At 41.2% G+C, this 25369-nt stretch overlaps 1 protein-coding gene across 1 annotated transcript in view; it reads right to left on the reverse strand.

Moving 5' to 3' along the window:
• The window catches only part of LOC108702235 (G-protein coupled receptor 39), a 44963-nt gene extending 22505 nt beyond the window's left edge, over positions 1-22458 (reverse strand). The window contains exon 1 of the mRNA XM_041578507.1: positions 20805-22458. Within this exon, the coding sequence (XP_041434441.1) occupies positions 20805-21654 (850 nt within the window). The 5' untranslated portion in view covers positions 21655-22458. The remainder of the gene's footprint in view (positions 1-20804) is intronic.
• Positions 22459-25369: the final 2911 nt, after the last annotated feature.

The following is a 25369-nucleotide window of genomic DNA, read 5'->3' on the forward strand; positions in this document are numbered from 1 at the left end:
ACAGAGAGGGGGGAGGAGCAGTAATGTACCCTCCGTAAGAAGCTGCTCACTAATGAAATTTGTTTGAGTTCATTGCACTTGTGTGAAGATTCTTAATTGTTTCAGCAAAAGCCCTATATGTGCACTTGGCAATAGTGGGTGCCTATTAGCCATGGGTAGGCACTTTACTTTTTAAAAGCCCATTAGTGACCATAAGTGTTCATAAGAGACTAACACCCAATAGTTACCAGGCCCGGATCTTTGACGAGGCCACAAAGACCCAGGCATGGGGTGGCAAAGTTTTAGGGGCACATGCACAACTTCCCAGTGCTCAGGCACATGCACAAGTGTACCAGAGCATGTATGTGTGTGAGGGGGGGGTTGCATGTGCGTGAAGGTGGACGGGAGGCTCTTGGAACAATGGGCCTAAGGACGCCCATGTAGGAAATCCGGCCTTGATGTTGTTCTGGAATCTGGGGCAATCATACGCCCTTTCCACCATAGAGATCACAGTGACAGTGTAGTGATACCTAGTTGAATAACAAGTTATTGTAATATAATGACCACAAGCTGATATAATTCTCTGGTCTCGCCAAATATAGGAAGAGGTTCAGGTGCACCGTATTGTAGTGGAGCAGGCACTTCAAAGACCAATCTTCCAGACAGACTTGTAAAATGACTAGTAGTTTATTAAGTACATAAGGATACAGCCTTAAGCGTTTCGTATCTTACAAACACTTAATCATAGGCCTATGATTAAGTGTCTGTAAGATACAAAATGCGTAAGGCTGTATCCTTATGTACTTAATAAACTACTAATCATTTTACAAGTCTGTCTGGAAGATTGGTCTTTGAAGTGCCTGCTCCACTACAATAAAGTTATTTTAATATGCTGACAAGAGTCATAAGTTGTGAGACATTTGCAAGACAAGAGACCAATTTATTTATGACCTGGAACAAAGAGGATTTTATCAAACACAATGTTTTCCCAATAAGATTTTCAGGCCACGGATGGGTTAAGGGCCAAGCTCTTCCTTCCACCCTCCCCACCAGGGAAGTTATTGTGCCGTTATTGTGCCCGCTTCCACCTTCAGCAGCTTCAACATATGGGCCCTGCCCCCTTTATTACACCAGAGATGGAGGGCAGGTCTATAAATAGAAGAGGTTTGCTGGGTTTGTTTGGGCATGGAAGAATACTGGTGACTACTACTACTACATGTGTTAATCTTACTACAATCGTGTAAGTAGGCACTCTAGCCAAACTTAGTGAAGGTCTCTGGAAGAAACTGATTTAACTATATGCACAACTTGGAAAGAAAAAGAAAGTATCTTTTAAAGGGGAACTCACACCAGTGACTCTATGTTTCCAGTACAGGGTGCTTTACAAAGAATCCAAAATACGACACCATATTTTTGTTTCTGTTTTGTTTTTTGTTTTCTCCAGTTGCTTTAGGCGCTGAGCCAATATTTTTCATTTATGTGACATTTTGTTGGGCTTGGACAGGTTAGGGTTGGGTGTGGGTTGACTTTTTGTTGGCCCGCACATCACTAGTGTGATCCCCTTGCCAAATGCAATTTCAGCAATATATTAAGAGGGTTCAACCAGGCATTACATTTATATTACATAAAGATCCCTAATGTATCAAACTTTAAGATGAATTTGTTTATCATGATAAGAATAAGCTATGTACTATGGCATTTAGGAAACAGTAGTAGAAAAAAACATTCTGCCCTGTGACAGGGGCGGGGCCATGATATGGCAATCAGTGATTGGCTAATTGCCATGTCAATCAAGGGAGATCCAGCTCCGTTTTCCTGGAATACCGGGCAGACATTTTTGACCCAGGCAGCCTTTTGAAAGCCAGACTGTCGGGGTCAAATCTGGACAGGTGGCAACCCTACTGATCATGTTCATACACATCCTTTATTGAGGGATGTGGCTTAGACTTGCCACAAATCTGGGCCTAAAGGACGTCCTATTAAAGAGTAGTAACACAATGAAAGGAATAGAAGATTTTCTTTCTCTGATAGTAGTCAGTGAGTGTAAATATGTAAAGATTAAAGTATCCTGTTTTGTAAGATATAAGGATATTATAAGTCATCACAGAGTTCCATCACCATATAAAAGCATGAGCCCAAAGGTCGAGGGTGTTTATACAGGTCGGGGAACTCAAGGCAACTTCAGTTATCCTCAGATTTTACAACAGGGGGTACTTTATTATAATACACACGTTTCAGTGAGTTAAGTGACAGAAATTACATCACTGAGCACTTATTATAACAGATGACATCTCTTGGACATGTTGGAATTATACTAGAAATAAATGGACTGCACTATGGAATATGTTAAAATTATGTTATTTTAAACATTATTTGCAACTAATATGGCAATTTAATATGTGTTAAATGCATTTTACAATATCTTCTTATTCCACTAGCTGTCACAACACTGTCATTGGGTTTCTAAGGGTTTGGGATCTCTGTGGGGGTTTCCACTAGAAGTGATCAAAAAATTGCACACGCACACCTGGCCTCTCCAGGTAAAAACCACGGTGCATAGGGTAAACGAGGCCGGTACGCATCCAAAACAATTACTCTTGCACAAATGTCAAGCCAATATTGTACAATGTTTCGGGGGCACGCCACGGGTTTCCTCTTAAGAAAGGGCACACAACTGTCCTGAAATGTTTGATCGTATCTAGTGGGATAACCCCACTGCAATATCACAGATATTATTGTTTCTTCGTTGGTTTCCATTAGTGACCAGTGCCCATTAGTAACCGAATCGAATTGGAGAAAAATTATACAATACATTTATTATCAGCGAATCTATTGATAATACTGACTATAGAAAGAAAATAGTGGATAATTAACATGAATCAGCTGCCCAGTAAATTGATAAATTGTGCATAATTGTCAAGAAAGTTTTCAGAATATTTAGCAAAATATGGAGTCAACATAAATGGGTACTAAAAAAACTAGCAACTCACCATAGTTAAAGGAAGACTTTATGTTATTTCCTTCCTCACTGTCTTCTCAGTATATATGGTGCCAGAGTGCTTCAGACTTAGGCATCATATGGGCTCCTTAATGCGTAGGCACAATTTCCCCCTCCCCCGCTGTCCCCAATTTGTCTTTATTGCAGCTCCGGCAGGCCCCAAGGGGGTATAGGACCAAGTGCGGCCGTACCCCCAAATAATACCCCCCTGTAGTGCCACTTTCCACCCAACTTGTGTTCCGGGTCAGTTCAAGGTGCCAGTAGGGTTAGGGTAATTAATCATAAAGCTTCTATACAGTGCGGTGTTTCAGGGGGCATTTATATACCAACATGCCGCTAACCTGTAAGGGGTCTTGTTCTAGTAATGGCTCTTTCCCATGTATCGGGACCAAAAAGAAACAAAATAAAACTACAAACAAAAAAGGTTCTTGTGACATCCACAGAACCAAGAAAATCTGAGTTCAGGCTCCACTTTAGCAAAATGCCCAAAAGTATGAATGTCTATGAACTTGAGAACGTGTCATACATACACATCTCACACACACACAGTCCTTCAGAAACGTGCATGGAAATGGGCCAGGTTACTGGGTTATTGGTGTTACTGGGCTACTGGTGTTACTAGGTTACTAGTGAAACTAATTCAGAAGATGTGACCCGTTCTAGGCCCTGGACCCTCAGCACTACTACCTGCCTTTTAGGCAGAACACCAAGACTCAAACGCATGGAAATCCCTTCCCTTTTACAAACTACGTGCTGCTAACCAGTTTTCCAGGAGAATCTATTATAAATGATTGGCATATTCCTTACAGACCCAAAAGCACTGATCTAGGGCCACAGTTTGGGAACCTCTCTTCAAGAAGACTCAGTAGATTGGATGCTATGCATTTGTGCACTGATGCGAGTCACATAATCTCATAATAAAGAACAATCTCCTTTCATTTACTTCCATTGATTTTTTGATATATTGTTTTCTGACAGAGTTTTTATTTTCGTACAGTCAGGCTGCAGATAATTGAGTTTTTTCCCATTATTTGAAATTAAATCAGTCAAAGAAAGAATGCAAGAGATTCCTGGCAGATCTTTACTCTTTGCACCTCAGTACTGACTGTTGAGGTACTGAAGCTCTTGGTTCTGCTTGTTGAGTTCAACCGCAGAACCAATGTGATGCCCTCAAAGGTTCATACAGAATTCTCTCTGATTTTCTGCTTTCCTGGGTTCCAAACTTTACTTCCCCCATACGAACTTGTACAGAAAAATGCTATTATCCAGCATTATAGTGAGACAATGTTTAAATGGATTGAAGTTATTCCAATAACAAAGAAAGCCCATGGCACAGAGGTACCAAAAGAACTTTTAATGCCACAGGATAAAATTACCTCTTACAAGAAATGAAAACACAAAGGAGTTTCATCCTGGAGGACAGGACCCCGAAATAGAAAACATCCCGAGATTTTTGGGTCCATAGATTTTTGTAGTGAGAATAACAGTTATGTCTCTCATTTGCTGAATGTAATTAAAAGGAATATAACAAACATGCTATCTTGGGAATGTCCTGTCCATTAAAAGGGGTTGTTGGATATAAATTGAGTTTAGGGGTTGTTGGATATAATGTAGATTTAGGGGTTGTTGGACATAATTTAAATTTAGGGGCTGTTGGATATAATGTAGATTTAGGGGTTGTTGGACATAATGTAAATTTAGGGGTTATTGACCATAATTTGAGTTTAGGGGTTGTTGGACATAATGTGAGTTTTGGGGTTGTTGGATATAATGTAGATTTAGGGGTTGTTGGACATAATGTAAGTTTAGGGGTTGTTTGATATAATGTGAGTTTAGGGGTTGTTGGACATAATGTGATATTAAGGGTTGATGGACATAATCTAAATTGTAGGTTTGTTGGACATGGTATGAGATTAAGGGTTGGTGGACATAATCTAAATTGTAGGTTTGTTGGACATGGTATGAGATTAAGGGTTGGTGGACATAATCTAAATTGTAGGTTTGTTGGACATGGTATGAGATTAAGGGTTGGTGGACATAATCTAAATGTTAGTTTTGTTGGACATAAACTGAATTTAGGGTTGTTGGAAATCATTGAGGTGGGCTGAAAGATATAGCCAAAGGGCAGATTAGTTACCAATTCTGATGTAAAATGAGCTGGCTTCTATGCTGCCATATAGGGATGAGAACATTTTTTGACCAGTATAGTTTCACAGGGAAATTTTGATTTTGCAAGCAATTGTCTTTTTATAATTCTGCACTAGAATTTCACCATGCGGTCTCCTTCACTGGAAAAAAATACAAATACAAATATATCATTAGTATCTGCCCTTTTCCTTCAACATCAATTAATAGGATAGAGCCCTTCCCCTGTCTATGTAACAATCTGTCCAGGCGTCACATTTGGAAGAAATTGGCAACATGGGAGCCATTATGTTTAACGAAGAGCTGCTGTAGCACAGAGAAAAGAAGCTTTCCTAACAATGTAAGTGTAAATACTATTGAGCTTCAATGTCATTTCTCCTTCCCATACAATGTATTTCGGCAACAATGATTTCTTAACATTTTCAGAAAGTCTGTCACAGGAATGAAATGCCCATCATTACTGCCATGTAATGTGAGTCTGAATTAACTTAATATAATGTATATTGAGTAGGCCCCTCTGCTCACTTATGTGACAGCAGAATAGAGATTGAATAAAACAACATAGGGAGCTATTGGAGGCATCATCAGATGCCCAGAACTGCACTACTAAGGGCTGGTAAACTGGTTTCATTTCTCCTTTAAAGGCCAGAACTTTGTTGGAGATTGAATGACTGGAGAAAAAGCTAAGGGTGACATTTACCAATAAACTTTAAGTATGTTATTGGTGAAATATTTTAGACTCTTGAAAAAAAGGGGAAAAGAAGCACACCATACTTCCGCTTCTGCCTTCAAAGCATTTTATTGCAGCAGAGATGTGGCACAAGCTTTCGGGGACCTGAGGAAGGGGTTGTCCCCGAAAGCTTGTGCCACATCTCTGCTGCAATAAAATGCTTTGAAGGCAGAAGCCGAAGTATGGTGTGTTTCTTTTTCCCTTTTTTCAAGAGATTACTGCGTTGGGCTTGAAGCAGCCTGGGATGGAATGCACCCTATAAATATCAAGTAAGTGGTGTGCCGAAGACAAACCGTTTTAGACAAAATATCAGTTGGTCTTTATTATTTATTTTTTGTTTGTGAATTATTATTGTAGCTTTCCAGCATACAAAAAGGCCAGCATGTAGCTGAAAACAGTACCTCGATTAAGAGGAACACAGACCCCCAGCAGCAACAAAATAGATTAATTCAGGCTCTTTACTTCTATTTTAATTTTAAAACTGCCCCCATGCGGCACTTTATATTTCAAGTCTAAGATTGGCAGAAATAAAAATAATTACTTCAGATACTAAGCAAAATAAAATAGAGTTTGTTTGAATTCTGCTGCCTACTCAGAATTAATTTTATGGTGGCTGTTCCTTTAATAGGATGAAAGGCGTATTTGAATATGCGAAGGCAGACTAAAAGTTATTGATTAAGTGGCAAATCTCATTAACAAATCAATTAGTCATTGTAAGCTTGGAAGAACAGCAATTACTGTACATTGGACACCCTTAGGCCATTGTAATGGTGGAACAGGAAGGACAATGTGTTGTGTAGCTGCACCAATACATTATAGGCCAGTTATGCCTCTAGAAGAGTTGCATCCATCAAGTAGTCTTAGGTTGGAGCACATGGCTGTTCTTTCTAACCAAATCTCATGATCTTATTTTCCTGGAACATGCCATTACAAATTACAGCACTGTCTTAACATCATTCAAAGGGATCCCTGCTCCCCAACTTCTCTAAGGGGCATGTTCCCTTAGGAACCTACCTGGGTTAGAAGATGGAAGGCCAAAGCAGAAGAACTGGTACTTTCAAACACGACATCAAAGCTAAAAGGAAAAGGTCATAGATTTTCTTGGGCTAAGAGGGAAGACTACCTCACCCAGGTAAGAAGTTAATCCTACAATTATAAAGCAAATTTAAACTATTAAAATTACTATAACACCTCATATTGCTCCATAACCTTTCCTATAACTCCTTTTATTGCTCTATATATCCCTCCCTATTACTCCTCCTTTTGACCATATAATCCTCTCTATAAGTCCTTATTTTGCCCAAATAACTCCTGTGTGAGTGTGTCTCTGCTAGGGTAATGTTTATAGCCCAGTCTCAGGCCTGAAGTAGTTGGAATGCTCTAGTCTAACCCAAAGCATGGTTGCCACCCGGCAGGTTTTAACCCAGACAACCCAATTCTCAGAAAAGCTGACTGTCACTATTGCCATGTCATAGCCCTACCCAGGCATGTTTGTATAGTTGTAGGGGCCTGTGAACTTGGGGTCAGCTGCCCGCAGCTGCCTGATTTTAATCGCTCATACTTCCCACTAACTCAGTAAATAAAATACTTAGGCTACAGAATGTTATTTACATTTAAAATAGCTATTCGCTGCATCATCGGTCCTGCCCCTGACGTCACCTGCCCGTTGCCTGGGCTTTTTTTTACTCCCAATCTGGCTCTGCTGGTGTTGACCATCAGGCTAAAGAGGTGCAAATCCAAATAGCAAAAATGAAAGAGCAAGAAATAAATCTTTCTTCAGTATAATAATACCTGGGAAAGTAGCCAACAGAAGGAAGAATGTGTGTCTATACTGGGACTGAGTCTTATATGCCAGACACATAATTTATTGGTATAACTCTCCTCAAGGACTTTATGGGTTTTTCATCCCATGATGTGTATAACCTCATTCAATTCCCTGGCATGGAGTCAGACATCAGCTTTAAATTGACCCAGAATCTGGATATTTTCAGGAAATTATTACATAAAACAAAGAGAGAACCCACTGGGAAAACGTAAAGCTGGTTCAGTTATCAAAACACAGCATTTTAGTCATCATGATTCTCTTGCACTCTGAGTTTGTGGATTTAGCTGATGCCCAGTTCTGGCTTAAAGGGGAACTAAACCCCCCATTGTTATAAGTCCCCAGTGCCCCCCCTCTCCGCCGCCTCCCTCCCTGCCTCCCCCTGCACAGTCTTACCCCAGAAATCTTTCTCCTCTAGAAATAGCTACTGCACATGCAAAGTGAGCGAAGCAGAACTTATGGGCACCATCTTTTTCTCTTCCATAATCTTTGTGTCTTCTTCCTCCCCTTCGGCAATTTCTATCTCTTTTGGCGCATGCACAGTTGTCACAAACTGGAAGATTGCTCCAACTGTGCATGCACCAATGCGCCGTTCACTTCACAAAGATTACCAAAGAGAAGAAGATGTCACCCGTGAGCTCCTCTTCGCTCACTCTGCATGTGCAGTCGCTATTTCTAGAGGGGTCAGAATTCAGTGGTAAGACAGGGGGGAGACAGGGGGGAGACAGGGAGGAGGGCCAGGGGAGGGGGGTCAGTGGGGACTTATCACAATAGGTGTTTAGTTCTCCTTTAAGAGACAATGTCAGGTTCTGGAAGAACCTCAGAGACTGTTTGATGATGAAGATTACTGGATTGGAGGGGGGAGTGGAAAATCAAATTCCCCTCAACTTCTTCATTGGGTCTGATAAAATTCTGGCCAACCTAAGAAGCTGCTATAAGTGTGGAACAACTAGGCACCTTGCCTATAGCTGTGACAAGATCAGATATTTACATTGTAATAGCATGGATCATTTTAAGAAGGAATGTCAGAAAGATGTTGTGTGTAACCTGTATTCTGCCGTGGGTCATTATTTCAGCAGCTGCCCTAAAGTGTCTCATAGAGCGGAAGAAGAGCTGGACCATGACAATTTAATGAATGAGGTATTTAATGAATTCTTAGAGACAGAACAGGATGGAAAAAGAGTTTTGGTATCAACTGAAGTTGTCCTAAGTTACCCAGGAGGTCGGAAAAGCAGATGATTGCATGATGGAAGTTGTTAAGATGCCACCTAGGCAAGAGCTGCTTCATACACCAACTGCACCAGCAATGGGTACCAAGTTGTGCTGAAGAAAAAGAAAAAAATCAAAGCAAAAGAATACCAATGCACAGGAGAAAAGGAAAAAGCACCATTGATGATACAGGGCAATTACCCTATAAAATCTCATCTGGCAGTTTTGAAGTATTGTACTGAGACAGAAAAGCAAGATGAACATGATCAGTCACTTAAAAGCCTTTTGAGAAATTGCCTGAGACATGATGAGCCTTTCTTATCTTCTGTTAAAAGACAGATCACAAGGTGACAATGTGGGTAAGCGGGAACAATAAATCTGAGGTAACAGGTTCCAATGACTCTAAGTATCAACTCACTTAATGCATACCTCCCAACATTTTGGAAATAGAAAGCGGGACGAAAAGATTTTTGAAGTATCGACGTGCACCTGCTGAGTGTTATGTGCTCTCTGCCAAAAGCCAATTAAGTTTAAGAAAATTTGTATCTTCTTCTGGCTGTTCAGTGCAGGGGATCAAAGTGAAAGTCGGGACATTTCAGTAACAATGCGGGATTGCCGGTTGAGCTGTCCTGCTCAAAACTGTGTTACCGTTCCTTTAAAACTCCTAATAACTCCTCCTACTATTCTATATAGCGCTCTCCTTAACTCCTCCTACTGCTCCATGTACCCCTTCCTGTAGCTCCTATATAATATATGACTCATATACTTGTATAAACCTTCCTCTGACCCTCCTTGAGTTCTCCTCAGCTTCCTGAGAAAAAAAATAATGGGCAAGAGAATGAGTTGGATTCGGGTGGAACAGCCGGGGATTGGGGGGAGTAAGTAGGAAATGCAGCCTGAAGCCTCTAATGGAAGAGGAACATCTTGACAATGTAACTGTTTCCCCAGTTTTAAGACAGACGAGAAGTTGTGACTGCTGAGCTGCGCATATAATTATTGATGGCAAGTCTCATTCTAATAGAAAGAAATGCAGATGAGCCGACACATTCAAACAAATGAGGACACAGAACATTAAAAATGTAAATTAAGAATTAAATAGCAAAACAGTGGATCGGTGCCAAGTTTTGCTGCCAAAATGCAAATGATCCACCAGTCACACATTAGAGGAGCCCTTTGGGGAATTCACCTAGATTTTTTTGGGGGGGTTATGCCCAGTAGACAAATAACCCCAATCCCAAGAAAAAGGTCAACCCAAGGGCTGCTGCTCAATTGATGTCCTTGTGCTTATTGGCCTCTAGTTACACAGTTACATAATAAATTGGGTTGAAAAAAGATCAAAGTCAATCAAGTTCAACCCCTCCAAATGAAACCCAGCATCCATATATACACACGCTGACACTGATCCCTCTATACACTCACATAAATGATAACTATGGTTAATATAGCCTTGTATATTATTATATATTATTAGTTATCATTGACCAGATCATGACATAACTCACTGTGGTGCAAGGAAGGATTAAGCCTACCATGGACATAAATTTAGCTATGCAGAATGCTATGCAGAATAAAGATACAGGAATGTGACTGACCCCTCCCCCATTAGTCTTAAACCCCCATCAAAACCGTAACTAAAACTGTGTGTGCATGTTTAGGGGTGAACTGTGATAGAATGGGGATAGCTCTCCTTTTGCAGTGGGCCTAATAAGGTTGGAAAGGCACACAACTTGGATGCAGATAAAGGCTAGATTATTGGGGATTATAACTGCTGGACAAATGATAAAATGGGATATTTTCCTCCCAGTTATTCATATGAGAATTGTGATTCAACACTAAAACCTTCACCCCAGCTGGACCAATTGAATGGCGGCCTGTCTACTAATTAAAAAAAAAATCTACAGAGGATCTGCCTCCCAACCCCAAGGAGCAATTACTTCTGTATAGAGCTAAGGATTATAAACTCGCATGCAGGGATACTGCTATAAAGGTGAAGCTGAGGACTCTGACATGGCCCTAGGTTACTCTTTACATACTATAATCTATGTTTCCATCTATTTAGCCTATTTGTTCTCAATGAAAAAGGCCGAATGTTTAGCAGCACGAGGGCCCACTGACACCTGGGCCCACCGGGAGTTTTCCTGGTTTCCCGGTGGGCCAGTCCGACACTGCTAGGTTATCTAGTGTAGATTGTCAAGGCTGAAATGCCAACATTTCGCACAGAACCTGTTAAATACACTGTATGTAGCAATGTTCCATAAAGCTTTTTTTAAATTAGAAGCTGCACCGGCAAATAAGTGTGGGATTAACTTCAACCTGCCAACTGTTGTGTTTTAGGAGCAAAAGGAATAAGGAGGTTAAAGGGAAAATATCCTCTCCATTTGGCATGACTTAATTAATTTGGGTTATGTAGAAAAGGTGCATAACGGAAATTAATTAAGTCAAAATAAATTTGAAGTAAAAATGAAAGGTGAATAGCAGGGGTTGTGGACGGAAATATGAGCAATAACAAATAAGAGTAGAAATAAGGGCCCTTATACAGGGGCGGTTTTGCCCTGCGCTCCCCTGCATTCCATTTTAATCCGTTCAGTTTCAGGGAAGTGCAAGACTAAACACATCCGATTCTTCCGTAGGGCTCTTACTGACGAGCGGTTGAAGCTGCGCTCCCCTGCGTTGCGTTTTTCTGCATTCAGCCGCAGGGGAGCACAGGAATAGACACATTTAGCTTTTTACAATGGGGCTGTACTCACACAGGCGCGTGTAGGCGCCGAACGCAGGAAAAATGCAGCATGTTGCTTCTCAACCTGCGTTCGGTGCCTACACACGCCTGTGTGAGTACAGCCCCATTGAAAAAGACTAAATGCGTCTATTCCTGCACTCCCCTGCGGCTGAACGCAGAAAAACGGAACGCAGGGAGCACAGCTTCAACCGCTTGTCAGTAAGAGCCCTTATGGGCACGTACTCATGACGCCCCACTTAATTGCTGAACACAGGTGGAACACAACATGCTGCATTCGGTGGTTACATGCGGCTGCATGAGTACGTACCCATAAGGAATCAGATGCATTTTAGTCCTGTGCTCCCCTGCAGCTGAATGCATTAAAATGGAATGCAGGGGAGCACAGGGTAAAAATACCTGTGTGTAAGAACCCTAATACTAATGCTTTGCAGCTAATTTGGTTTTTGGTTGTCAGGGTAGGCAACCTGGTGTAGATCACCAGAACAACCAGACACAATTTTTAGCTGAAGGTTGGAAAGAGACAGAATAGAAAGGCTATAGTTCTAAATCCAAGAAGTTATGTTAGAGAGAAATTCCCCTTTAATATTAATAATAATGCTGGGGCTTATAAGTACTAAAAGGAGACAGTAAATATATTAGTGTACTTTTTATTATGGTTAGAGGAAATGTTTTGTGATGTCCCCCTTCCTTGAGTTGTCGCACGTAGTCCTTCACTGCTCATAGGAGCGCTACACTGTGGAAGCCCCCTGTGGAGCAGGCATAGTCGCAGTATGAGTATCTGCTCTGTATGTATGTGCCTGGTGGAACACACTCGTGAGTATTAGAGATGCTCAGTTCAGTAAAGTTAATGGGGTTATATACTAAACGGCACCTAGTTTTCCCAGGAGCAAAAACTCATAGCAACCAAACAGCAGGTAGCATTTACTAGTGAACTGTTTAAAAACAAACTCTAACTTTAATGGGGGAATTGTAATAAAAGTTGCAAAGAGTGAAACAATTTTGCAAATTTTAATTACTCATTGCCCACTTTTAAGAAGTGCTTTAAGGTTTTATTACTGTACATTATTACATTCACTGGCACAAACTATAACATTCGCAAACCTTCTTCCACTGTCGGAAAAGGTCACTAAGCAGTTCACAAAATCTATATTAAATTTGTGCAAAGGAAAATTTGTCCACACAAAGGCATAACTTTTCACATTGCAAATATTTTATCCATTACAGATATTTATTACATTCCCCCATAAGTCTTTTTTTTTGTTATATAAGGGGTTAGTTAGTGTGTTATATAATCCCCTGTTCTTCACCCCGTTTCAGCTGGTCTTCATTGTCTATTTTGTATAGTTCTTGGATGATTTCCCTTCCTTTATTGACTCTTTCTAGTTTGCTATGTAAAATCCTTTCTGGTTGTTAAGGTTCACTGTAAAATCTCCTCTTGCACTCTGTGAGGCTACAGTTCTATTATGCTGTTAACTATTTATCTCCAGCAACACCCTATATCGAATGAAGGGGTGCAAATGTGTAGCAGCCAGCTAGACCAGCACTGAGGAACATCGTAGAAAAAAAGTAAAAATATAGGAGTCACTCTCTGCAGAACCTACTCCAGGTTGGTTCATTTTTTTAAAGAGGAAGGCCCAGGACCCCAGAGTAGCAAATTAGAATGACTGGGAGGTAACTAACCAGTTCCTACCCCCAAGTGATTTTGATCATGAACCTTGGACCTTGTGATTGGGTTTTGTTGTTTTTCAAGATGAACAAACCTTTTTATTCACCTTTAGGGCAGAGACAAATCGATTCTTCTTCGGGCTACTAATCTCCCCGACCTGCCTTTGTTTCGTTTTCTGAAGATGCCGGAAGTTGCCTCACAAGGAAACTTCAAGTGACTTCGGAAAGCCGAAGCGATCTGAGTGCCATCCTGCTGGCAATTCACACTCTAGCCGGCGGGAAGGCAGTTCGGAGAGATTAGTCGCCCGAAGAAGAATCGATTTGTTGCTGGGCGACTAATCTCCCAAAATAGTAGCGTGTGTCTCTGCCCTTAGCCAGGACACTTCTGATTGTCTCATTGGATTGATCAATATCCAGTGAGACAATCCATCAATATCCAACGATATTGATCCAATATTTGAAAAGTGTTCATGATCTCAGCCTGGTAATTACAGGCCTGTAAGTCTGACATGTGAGGGAGCAAGCTATTTGAAGGTTTGTTAATGGATCACATTCGAGATTATGTTCTGGAGAATGGCATTATAAGTAGGAATAAGCATGAAACCCAATGTCTTGTAGCCTGTGGAGGGACGCAGGGTATGCTGGGGGTTAGAAAGTGTGGAACCCCCCCAGCATTGCCACCTGTTCAGATTTGAATGGCACAACTTGCTTTTTATAGGAATGATCATTTCAAAGCTGCTTGTTTTTCAGATGTCTGAAACTTGAACAAAAGTCTGCCTGATACACTGAAAATTCAGTCAATCCCAGCCTCCCATGCTGCTCCACTTCAACATCAGGTCTGCCAAGATGTAATCACCTCCACCGTCAATTTAATCTGCCCCCAGCCCCTGTCTGGATCTCAAAACGAAAAAAAAGTGGCAACCCTACCTTCTTCCCCTTATTCACCAAAAAATTAAAGTATTTTAAAGTTATAAAAATATACTGTAATGAAGTGTTGCCCTGCACTGGTAAAACTGATGTGTTTGCTTCAGAAACTCTACTATAGGTTATATTAACAAGCTGCTGTGTAGCCATGGGGGCAGCCATGCAAGCTGGATAAAGGAGAAAAGGCACCGGTTACATAACAGATAAGCTCTGTAGTATACAATGGGATTCTTCAAAACGTATCTCTTATTTACTATGTGTCCTGTGCTTGAATGGCTGCCCCCATGGCTACACAGCAGCTTGTTTATATAAAGTATAGTTGTGTAAACAAAGCAAATACACCGGGTGAGTGGCTGTCCACCCCCCCCCCCACACACACACACAGCCCTGCGTGTTGGTTAGTGTTGCCAACAAAAAAACTGACCTTCCAATATTTGTATCTATCTGCCTATTAGTAATACTGAATTTTATTAGGAATACTGGGTTTCATGTGGACACCCCCTCCAGCCTCTTATCCATCCTCTAACATGTGCGCTATTCAGACACAGGCCTTAAAATAAGTGGTCAGACTGCTCCCCAAATTGCACGACTACCTTTGTAACTGAGTCGTATAATCTGTTAATACAAAAATGCACATCCCCTTTCATATGAAGTGTCTCTAAGCGCTGCTGGGGGGATTCTTTCTCAGCACTGATGTGCTTTGGGTCTGACAAGATTTTGGGAGTGGGAGGGGCTGATGAGGGTTCTGAGAAGCCCAAGAGGAAATCATTTTGGAGCCTTTGGAGTGAGACTACACTTTAAAGAAAGAGCAGAATGAAACATTACGGCCATTAAACAGCACAAACTCAATTTGCAGCCATTACGGGCGGGTATTTCGTCATTCCTGCGCACAGTAAAATTCATGTTCTGTGTCATTACCAAAACATTATGTTATGTGACTGAGGCAAAACAACGGCTGCGCTACCATGCACACAGATTTTATCTCTTGCAGCCACAGGGGGAGAGGGGGCTGCAAATCCACCCAGGCCCATATTACTGTCCTATAAATATCTGTAAACCCCTCACTGCTCCGGTCGCACATAGTGATTTCTAATGGTAGAACTGTGCCTCCCAGAAACACATAGCAAAGAACCCACCCCAGATCCACTCAAAGCAGAGCCCACAAGATGCACAGGATGTGGGGAACAATATACCTCAAATATAATCATTGTGGGACCTATACCTCTGAGATATAGCAAATAAACCTCCCCCAAAAATACTGATCTGCTAATGAGCTGCTGGTGCAGAAGCTCCCAGATCCACTCATTGCAAAGTCTATTAGATATACTCCAATACAGAGCTTTCCCACTGGAATTCTGAAAGAAGGAGGCCAAGGTACCAACCTATCCTGGATGAAGAATGTTGCATGTATGTAATCTTATGTACAAGCCCAGAGAGGAAACTGCTCTTCTACAGAACCAGCTCCTCATCATCTGAGTACATGTGCTGTTCCACATGGAACGTTTCCTAATTACTCACTGTCATGCCCACAGGCCATTCAGAAACCCTGACTCTCTATAATTCACCTGCCAAAAAAGTGAAGATAAACAGCACATTTCTTGTCTCAACCACTTACTGCCTCTTAGCTGGGGTTAATGACCAGCACAAGCCCAAGTCATTGCACTCAAATTGCACATGTTGCCAGTGGTATAACGTTAGGAGACCAGCCCCTCCCCAAAAAAAAATAAATCTTGGCCCTCACCCCTTCCACATGTGAAATCACAAGTCATCCCGTGGTCTCTTTGATGATCAGTACATGCTATATTTATTGCACTCATGTAGTACAAGTAGGATACTACCCCTTTAATGATCAGCACAAGACTTATTCATTGCACTTGTTTTGCACAAGGGTCATACCTCTGCTTTAAGGATAAAATCAAGCCCTATTCATTGCACTCATGTATAAATAAAAAACAATACTTATTGATTGAAATATAACAGCCCCTCACACAAAGTTGACCCCAGAAAACCATATAAGTATATATAAGTACACATTGTGCCACTGTGACAAAATGCTCTGTTATACAGATCTGTTATACAAATCTCAGCCATAAAGCAGGACTGCTGGTTACATTAGGGATCAGATAGGATCTGTGCCACTATAAGCATGATGCTTTGCTGATAAGTCTCCTGCCCAACCTGTAGTGATGCTCTGCTCCTCTCTCTTACAGGTGTGTCATCCTCCCCTTTTTTAAGTTTCCTCTAAATGAACAGGTTAGCCCTGAATTCCTTCTGCAGGGGCGTATCTATAGAGGAAGCAGACCCTGCGGCTGCAGGGGGGCCCAGGAGATATAGGGGCCCCATGAGGCCCTAATTCATATACAATTTCAATAAATATTGGAGAAACAAGTCAACCTCTAAACATTTTGGGGACCTCAAAAATAATTTGCTGTGGAGCCCAGTAATATCTAGTTACGCCACTGTCCTTCTGACATGAATCTAAACTCATAATCTCATATGACTTACTGGAAAACAGTAAGCAACAACATTTCTAGGGATAATGCACTTTTGGAGGATATTGCTCAATTATGAATTTGCTCATTTGAGTTTAGATTCAGTTTCCTGGAAGATTCAGGAAATTTATTAAGAAAAGCAGAGCAGAAATTGGGATCTGGGTGAAATTCCTGCACCCCAGGACAAGCTCAAGCCTGTTGCTGTGGGCAGTGATTTCTTTCCCCAAAGAGCCACATTAAATTCAGTGAGGTCTCATTGCTAACATTACAATTAGTCATTTCTTCTCGATAGAAATTCTAGTGCTGGCTATTAAATGTGCCTCTTTAGGAAGGTCCGAAAAGCTTTAAAATGGAAATGAATGAATATAAATGTGTAAATTATCATTATTTTCTCAAAGGAAGGAATTATTTTGGATAATGTATTCAGAATTATGCGGGGAATAAATGTCAATGTAGCTAGGAGATTGCTCTGTGTATGGGGGGGGGGATTATCCATCTGTATTCAGAAAGAGACTGCATTCTCACAATTTAGGCTCATTTTCTGGGCTACTGGCCATTTTGTTCTCACTGATAACCAAGCCAAAGACTTTTAATTGGTTGACTTATCACCGATCAGATGTGGCTTCGAGAAAATGGCAAAAAGAGACTTTATTCTCTGTTACATCAGTCTCCTTCAACTGAATGGATAGACTTCAGAATGTTCTGCCGCATCGAATGTGGGGCCCAAGTAATAGCATCACCAAATAAAAGAACTTATATGTCATTCGTATTCTCCCCGATCCTATAAAATAGACCCCTTTAATGTGCCCCTTCAATTTTCATCCTACATAAATAGTCACCTTCTAGCTATAAGAATGAGAAATATTGTCATCATATCTGCCAATCTGAAAGCTACACCTCTTCCATCTGCCCAATTCTAATATACACCTGGTATCTTGTAACATTGTATCCCCAATAAGTACTATGTGTAAGTGATAGACTTGTAGAATTGTATTCCTAGTAAGTAGGGATGCACCGAATCCACTATTTTGGATTCGGCCGAACCCCCAAATCCTTTGCAAAAGATTCGTCTGAATACCGAACCAAATCCGAACCCTAATTTGAATATGCAAATTAGGGGTGGGAAGGGGAAAACATTTTTGACTTCCTTGTTTTTTGACAAAAAGTCACTTGATTTCTCTCCCTGCCCCTAATTTGCATATGCAAATTAGGATTCGGATTCGGTTCGGCCTAGCAGAAGCATTCGTCCGAATCCGAATCCTGCTGAAAAAGGCCGAATCCCGAATCCTGGATTCGGTGCATCCCTACTAGTAAGTACTGTGTGTAAGTGATAGACTTGTAGAATTGTATTCCTATTAAGTACTGTGTGTAAGTGATAAACTTGTAGAATTGTATTCCTATTAAGTACTGTGTGTAAGTGATAAACTTGTAGAATTGTATTCCTGGTAAGTACTGTGTGTAAGTGATAAACTTGTAGAATTGTATTCCTATTAAGTACTGTGTGTAAGTGATAGACTTGTAGAATTGTATTCCTATTAAGTACTGTGTGTAAGTGATAAACTTGTAGAATTGTATTCCTATTAAGTACTGTGTGTAAGTGATAGACTTGTAGAATTGTATTCCTATTAAGTACTGTGTGTAAGTGATAGACTTGTAGAATTGTATTCCTATTAAGTACTGTGTGTAAGTGATAAACTTGTAGAATTGTATTCCTATTAAGTACTGTGTGTAAGTGATAAACTTGTAGAATTGTATTCCTGGTAAGTACTGTGTGTAAGTGATAAACTTGTAGAATTGTATTCCTATTAAGTACTGTGTGTAAGTGATAAACTTGTAGAATTGTATCCCTAGTAAGTACTGTGTGTAACTGATAGACTTGTAGAATTGTATTCCTAGTAAGTACTGTGTGTAAGTGATAGACTTGTAATATTGTGTCCCCAATAAGTACTATGTGTAAGTGATAGACTTGCAGTATTGTATCCCTAGTAAGTACTGTGTGTGAGTGAAAAACTTGTAGTATTGTATCCCTAGTAAGTACTGTGTGTAAGTGATAGACCTGTAGTTTTGTATCCCTAGTAAGTACTTTGTGTATAAGGGATAGACATGTACTTTTGTATCTATAAGTATTCTGTTTGTGATAAATTTGGGACATTGTATACCCAATAAGTACTGTTTGTAAGTAATAGAAATGTAGTATTGTATCCCTAATAAGTACTATGTGTAAGTGATAGACGTGTAGTATTGTATCTCCAGTAAGTAATGTGTGTAAAGGATACAATTGTAGTATTATATCCCTAGTAAGTACTGTGTGTAAGTGTATACCAAATAAGTACTATGTGTAAGTGATAGACTTGTAGTATTGTATCCCTAGTAAGTACTGTGAGTAAGAGATAGAATTGCAGTATTAGAACCCCAATAAGTACTATGTGTAAGTGATATACCTGTAGTATTGTATCCCTAGTCAGTTTTCTGTTTGTGATACATTTGAACCATTGTATCCCCAATAAGTACTGTTTGTAAGTGATAGACGTGTTGTATTGTGTCCCCATTAAGTACTATGTGTAATTGATAGACTTGTAGTATTATATCCCTAGTAAGTACTGTGTGTAAATGATAGACTTGTAGTGTTATATGCCTAGTAAGTACTATGGGGTATATTTATCAAAGAGTGAAGTTAATATTGAAGTTCCGCCACTAGAGTGAAATTCCACCACTCTCTATTCATTTCTAAGGGAGTTTTATAGGCGTATTTATCAAAGGGTGAACTTTCACTTTTACAATTAATAATGAATGGAGGGCACACCAAAACTTTCAAAGGTTAGCGAGAGGTGCAGAAACAAATGTTACCCCTACTAAAGGTAACCAATATCAATAATTAATCTGCATGTTTGCACACTCAAAACCAAAACAGAAACAATTTAACGGAAGGGTGGTTTGAAAAAATAATTACTTTGTTCAAAGAAAAACATTTTACATGGACAACGCCATACAACACATGGCATAATTTATACAATGTTAAAAAAGTAGCATAGATGCTACTTTTTAACATTGTATAAATTATGCCATGTGTTGTATGGCGTTGTCCATGTAAAATGTTTTTCTTTGAACAAAAGTAAAAATTATTTTTTCAAACCACCCTTCCGTTAAATTGTTTCTGTTTTGGTTTTGAGTGTGCAAACATGCAAATTAATTATTGAACTTTCACTTTTACTCACTGATAAATATGCCTTTCAAAATCCCACAGAAATTAATCGAGAGCTGCGGAATTTCACTCTAGTGGCAGAACTTCACTCTTTGATAAATGTACCTCTATGTGTAAGTGATAGACTTGTAGTATTGTGTCCCTAGTAAGTTCTGTGTGTAAGTGATAGTCCTGTAGTATTGTATCCCTAGTAAGTACTGTGTGTGTAAGTGAAAAAATTGTAGTATTGTATCCCAAGTAAGTTTTCTGTTTTTGATACATTTGAACATTGTATCCCCAATAAGTACTGTTTGTAAGTAATAAACTTGTAGTATTGTATCCCTAGTAAGTACTGTGTTTAATTGATAGACTTATAGTATTATATCCCTAGAAAGTACTGTGTGTAAGTGATAGACTTGTAGCATTGTTATCTTAAATAAGTATCATGTGTAAGTGATAGACTTGTAGTATTGTTGTATCCCTAGTAAGTACTGTGTGTAAGTGATAGACTTGTAGTATTGTATTCCCACTATGTACTCTGTTAATAATACATTTGTAACATTATATGTGCAAAAAATACGGTATGTGAAAGTGACAATGTAGCCCTTAATACATACTGCCTTAAAATGACAGGCATATACCATTACCATTGTTTCATTACACCCCCAATATGCACTGTTATAAGGCTATAATAGTACAATCGTATCTCATTGATATGTACTAGTAGTAAATAATTAACATGTAACATGGTATTCCCCCCCCCCTTCACCAGCAATATGTACTGTGCAAGGAATAAATACTCCCCACCCCACAGCTTGTAACATTGTAATATTCACTAAAGGATAAACATGTAATTTCCACTGATTTCTCCCTGTATAGAAAGGATTCACATATAGAAGAATTTGGCAAAATTGGTCCTTACCCAGAAACACAATAGTTTGCTTCCTGGCTGTCTTGGCTTCAGGACTGCTGCTTTTAGTCATTTCACTGGCCATGTTAGTTTCATGCTGGCCCCTGACAACCACAGTCCCCTTTTTTGTGGCCATAATGGTGATCATCATTTTGCGGCACATGAAGGCCACTGAGCCCAGCACCAGGATGTAGACAATGAAGCCACTGAAAATACTGGACTGGAAAACCACCCATCGGTTAGACAGATTGGTGCACAGGGTGACATTTTGCCTGGGAGCGTAAGGCGCAGTCCTGTTGCAGATAAAGTGTCTCTTGTGGCCTTCTGTTGGATTCAGTGGATACTCTGCCCCCATTGCAAAAATTAGAGGCAAAGCGACGCAGATTGATGTGATCCAGGCAAAGCCAATCATCAACTTTACTGCCCGAGAGCCTGAGATCACTTTGAAGCGGAAGGGATAGCAGATGGCCACAAATCTTTCAAAGCTCAGGGTAGCCACATGGAAGATGGTGGCATAGCTGCAGGTCTCAAAAAGAAATGAGTAGATTTTGCAGGTGATGCTCCCATAGTTAGAGGAGAAGGGGAACCAGATGACTGAGTAAAGCTCTACCGGCATCCCCAGCAGGAGGACCAGTAGATCTGAGCAGGCCAGGCTGATCATATGATCGGTCACTCCCTTCTGCAGATAGCCTTTATCCCGCAGGACTTTGGTGGTCCTGATGGTGACACTGTTCCCTAGAACACCAGCCAGCAGAATGAAGGCATAGAAGACAGTCAGAGCGATCTTCACAGCCAATCTGACCTCAAAATCTGGGACATGAGAGTGGTCAATAAGAAGATCGCATGTATCTGTTTCTGCCATGTCCACCCTGACTCTGTAAGGTAGTGCAGTCCCTGATTTAGGCTATAATTACCATCTAGATGCTAACTAGAGTGTTAGCTTAAGGTCAAACACAAAGCCAAGCAGACTCCAGTCTCTCAGCTAAAGCAGTTGTTTATTCTGGGATTTTCTTGAGCACCAATCAAAAGCAGGCTCAGCCTCATTCCAGCCAGGGTTCGGCTAGTACAGTGCTGCTTGGGCCTGGAAATTTTAGGTGCAATTTAGGCTGGAAGTGAGGGCATACCATTGTTTTACAGTGGGAACTGCTATTGTGTTGGTTTGCAACTGCTCATGCAGGGAGAAAAATCCAGAATCGTGGTTGTGTCTATATCAGAAGCAGAACTAATCTCTTCTCTGCACTCCTACAAGATTGGAAGTCCAGAAATTTGCTTGAGAATCTATTAAAGCAAATGCAGTCACTAGTCTTGTAGTCCTATGAGATAGGAATCCCAGACATTTGTTTAAGGATCAGCTAGAATCAGAACCAACCTTTCCTCTGCACCAGACCAAGTCTCTCACCTATATTCCAAACAGAGCCTGGAGCTTGAGCCTCTCCTCTAAACTCCTGGGAGACAATAAGACTGAAAAAATGCTTGAGGATCATTCATAACCAGACCCAGTCTTTAACCGTCTCTCCTGGAAGGTGGGAATCAATCAGAACCAGACCTAGTCTCTCCAGTGTGTTCCTGGGTGATCCGGTAACTTTCCTTCACTCCTTGGATATAGGAAGACTGGAGGATCAGTACTAGGCCAAGCCAGTGACTGGAACTTGTCAAACATTAACTGTACAGCATAAGGGAGGGTGAAAATGTGACTCACCCTCTGCAATCTCTGCCCTACCTAAGGCTCCAACATTAACCCTTCTGTGGCTGGGTTTCCAGCAAGCACTCCCCTACCAAGTTTCCTCATATAAACCCTTAAACTGCTGAATTACATTTACTACTACCACTACACTACCAGGGAACCCATTAGTAACAGACCATTAATCAATACATTTCCACTGGCCCGTGTGTTAGAATTAATTAAGGGAACCCCATATGGTGGTTCTACTTACAGTATTTACCTCTAGTCATATTTCTCATAAGCTGCCACCATCCTGATCCCCCCCACTGTAGTGTATTATAGGGGTGAGATCTCCAAGACCCTTACACAGCTTGTTCCTCTTGCTCACCAACCTAACTAGTGCCTGGGGGGGTGGGTGGTAGAGGGTCTTAGAAGTAACCTGAGTATTTTTATTTACTGTCCTATCTGTTATCTCATTGCTAATCATTACATTGCTGGGCTCCTCCACTGTTCTGACTAAACCATTAACCCATAACCTGCTGCATTTTCTCACTCACTGCCTTACCCATATATATCTATATAAATAGTTATCATATTCCTCCTTAACTGCCTTTTCTACAGCTTAACCAGCCTTTCCCCATAGTCCTTCCATCTCCTTTATCAGCTTACTCGCTCTTCTCTGTTTTTTTCTGTATTTCATTATTGCCCCTATATATATAGGGTACATCCCTCTGCCTCTTCTCCAGTGAATCCCATATTAACCAGCCTTTCCCTTCTATTGCCTTTCTCAGCTTAGTTACTCTTCTCTGTACTTTCTCTATTTCATTAATGCCCCCGATATACTTATACAGTATACATTGATTATATTCCCTCTTAGCTGCCTCTTCTTCAGTGTTACCAATCCCAGCTTGGCCAGCCTTTATAAATGTGACCTTCCATATTTACATTGGCTACAGGCTATTCCACATGGGATGAGCTGAACCTCACTGATGTTTTACGGGTGACATCATTGAAGCAATGAGATATTCTGCAGATGGATAAGTAAGAATGTGGAAGAAATAGTAAAAATGGGGGTAGAGAGATAAAGTTAGCCCACAAATGTGTATTCTCTAATCCAAAATGCTTTTCTAGTAAAATGGGAGAGCTAGAACTAATGGGATTGGATGATAAATAGGATGGCACTGCTATAGATGAGTCACGAGTGGGCAGTAAATGCTGATGATGTGAGCAGGATCAGATAGACAGACAGTTGTCCACTTTATTATGAATTCCAGCCTTTGAGACAGTTTCTGTTGAACAAACAAAATAAATACAAACAAAACCCATGCCACTCTGGGCTTTAACTCAAAACAGTTCCTCTCTATTAACGTTCCTAACTCGGAATGACAGCTGGAAAACAAAAATACAAGTCTAAAGGGTCATTGTGAAAACCAGCAGCACATTCCACTGCTGTCCCCTTTCCACAGTGCTCTCAGCTCACAGTGGTCTGTACTCACCACGGGTCACTAGCAGATCTCTACCTGCTAAGTACCCCCCAGGGGAACAAACCTGCTCAGAACCGCTGTATATGAGGGTGTAGGAGATGAAACTAGGAGAAATAGACCTCCCCTCAAACTCTTCTCCAGTTACCAGTTCACAAGGGCCATGGAGGGATAAAAAGAAAGTTATAGAGAAAATCCATGAGGCCTTATCCCTTTCCTTACAGGTTGAACGTACATATAAAGTGATTACTTGCAAAGGGACTACCTTATTCACTCGCCATGTCATACCTTGGTTGAGTGCCAGGGCCCGATTCCAACCAGAGACTCCATATCTTATCAGATGTACGAGCCGTACGAGCCTTACCTCTGGCTTCATGTGTGAGCTTAAGCAAGGGGATTACATCATTGACTAGCTTTGTCCAGGAGTCCCTTGTGGGAGGGGTGGGGGGAGGGGTGGGTCCCATCCAATGCATAATTGTAAATTTCTCGGCATAATACAGTTATGCTCTAAACATCTTGCATGGGCAGTAAGCACTAATTGGTCCACTACCCCCAGTAGACACACCAATGGAGAAAGCACCTGTGGAAAGTCAAGGGTGGTTGCTAGGGCAGCAGACCAATAGGTGTTTATTACTGAGCACGCCCAGATCATGTGTATGAAATTGGCCACTGGCGTTCAACACCTGGGGCAATTATCGTTGTCCCTCTTGCCCATAGCCTTATGTTTTAGCTGGTTGTATAAAGTTGATAGACTCTTCTATCTCTCACTGGTATTATGCTAGTAAACATTGTCTCCGTGGCTTCCTCCCAGTCTTCCTGGGTGAGTTCTGGTATCTGCAACTGTCATTTGTTTTGGCTGCACTTTACCTTTACCACTGACGCAGATGAGCTCACCCCTGCAAGAACGGTGGGTGCTGCCTGGAGATGCCGCCCCCAGGGTCAGACTGGTGCAGTTGGGGCCCAACAGGTTCTGAACCTCGGGGCCAGTGCGCATGTGCAAAAGCTTGTGCGCAAATGTCAGACGCACTGTGCGCATGCGCGAAGGTCAGGCCCACCGTGCGCATGCACGAACGCCGGGCATACAGCACTGCACAACTTTTTTTTACATACAGGGGCCAATCTAGGACCGGGTCTGGGCTGGCGGAGGCTCAAGAGGGCCGGGGCCCACTGGGTTTTTTCCCGGTTTCCCGCAGGCCCAGTCCGACACTGGCCGCCCCTGATTGCGGCTGCAAGAGAGAAGTAAGGTAATCCATACGTGAAGGGGGATTGCAGCATTTGGAGGAGCTGGAGCCTGTAACTGGGGTGGGGGACACCTAGATGGCAGCCCTGGTGGCCCCTGACACCCCATTCTGACAGATGACACCCACATGGTCAGGAAATCTGGAACTTCATATCCAAAACCTGACTGCTTTGTGGGTATCCTGTGGTTATTA

The sequence above is a fragment of the Xenopus laevis genome, chromosome 9_10S (assembly GCF_017654675.1).
Source record: "Xenopus laevis strain J_2021 chromosome 9_10S, Xenopus_laevis_v10.1, whole genome shotgun sequence".
NCBI classification, from domain to species: domain Eukaryota; kingdom Metazoa; phylum Chordata; class Amphibia; order Anura; family Pipidae; genus Xenopus; species Xenopus laevis.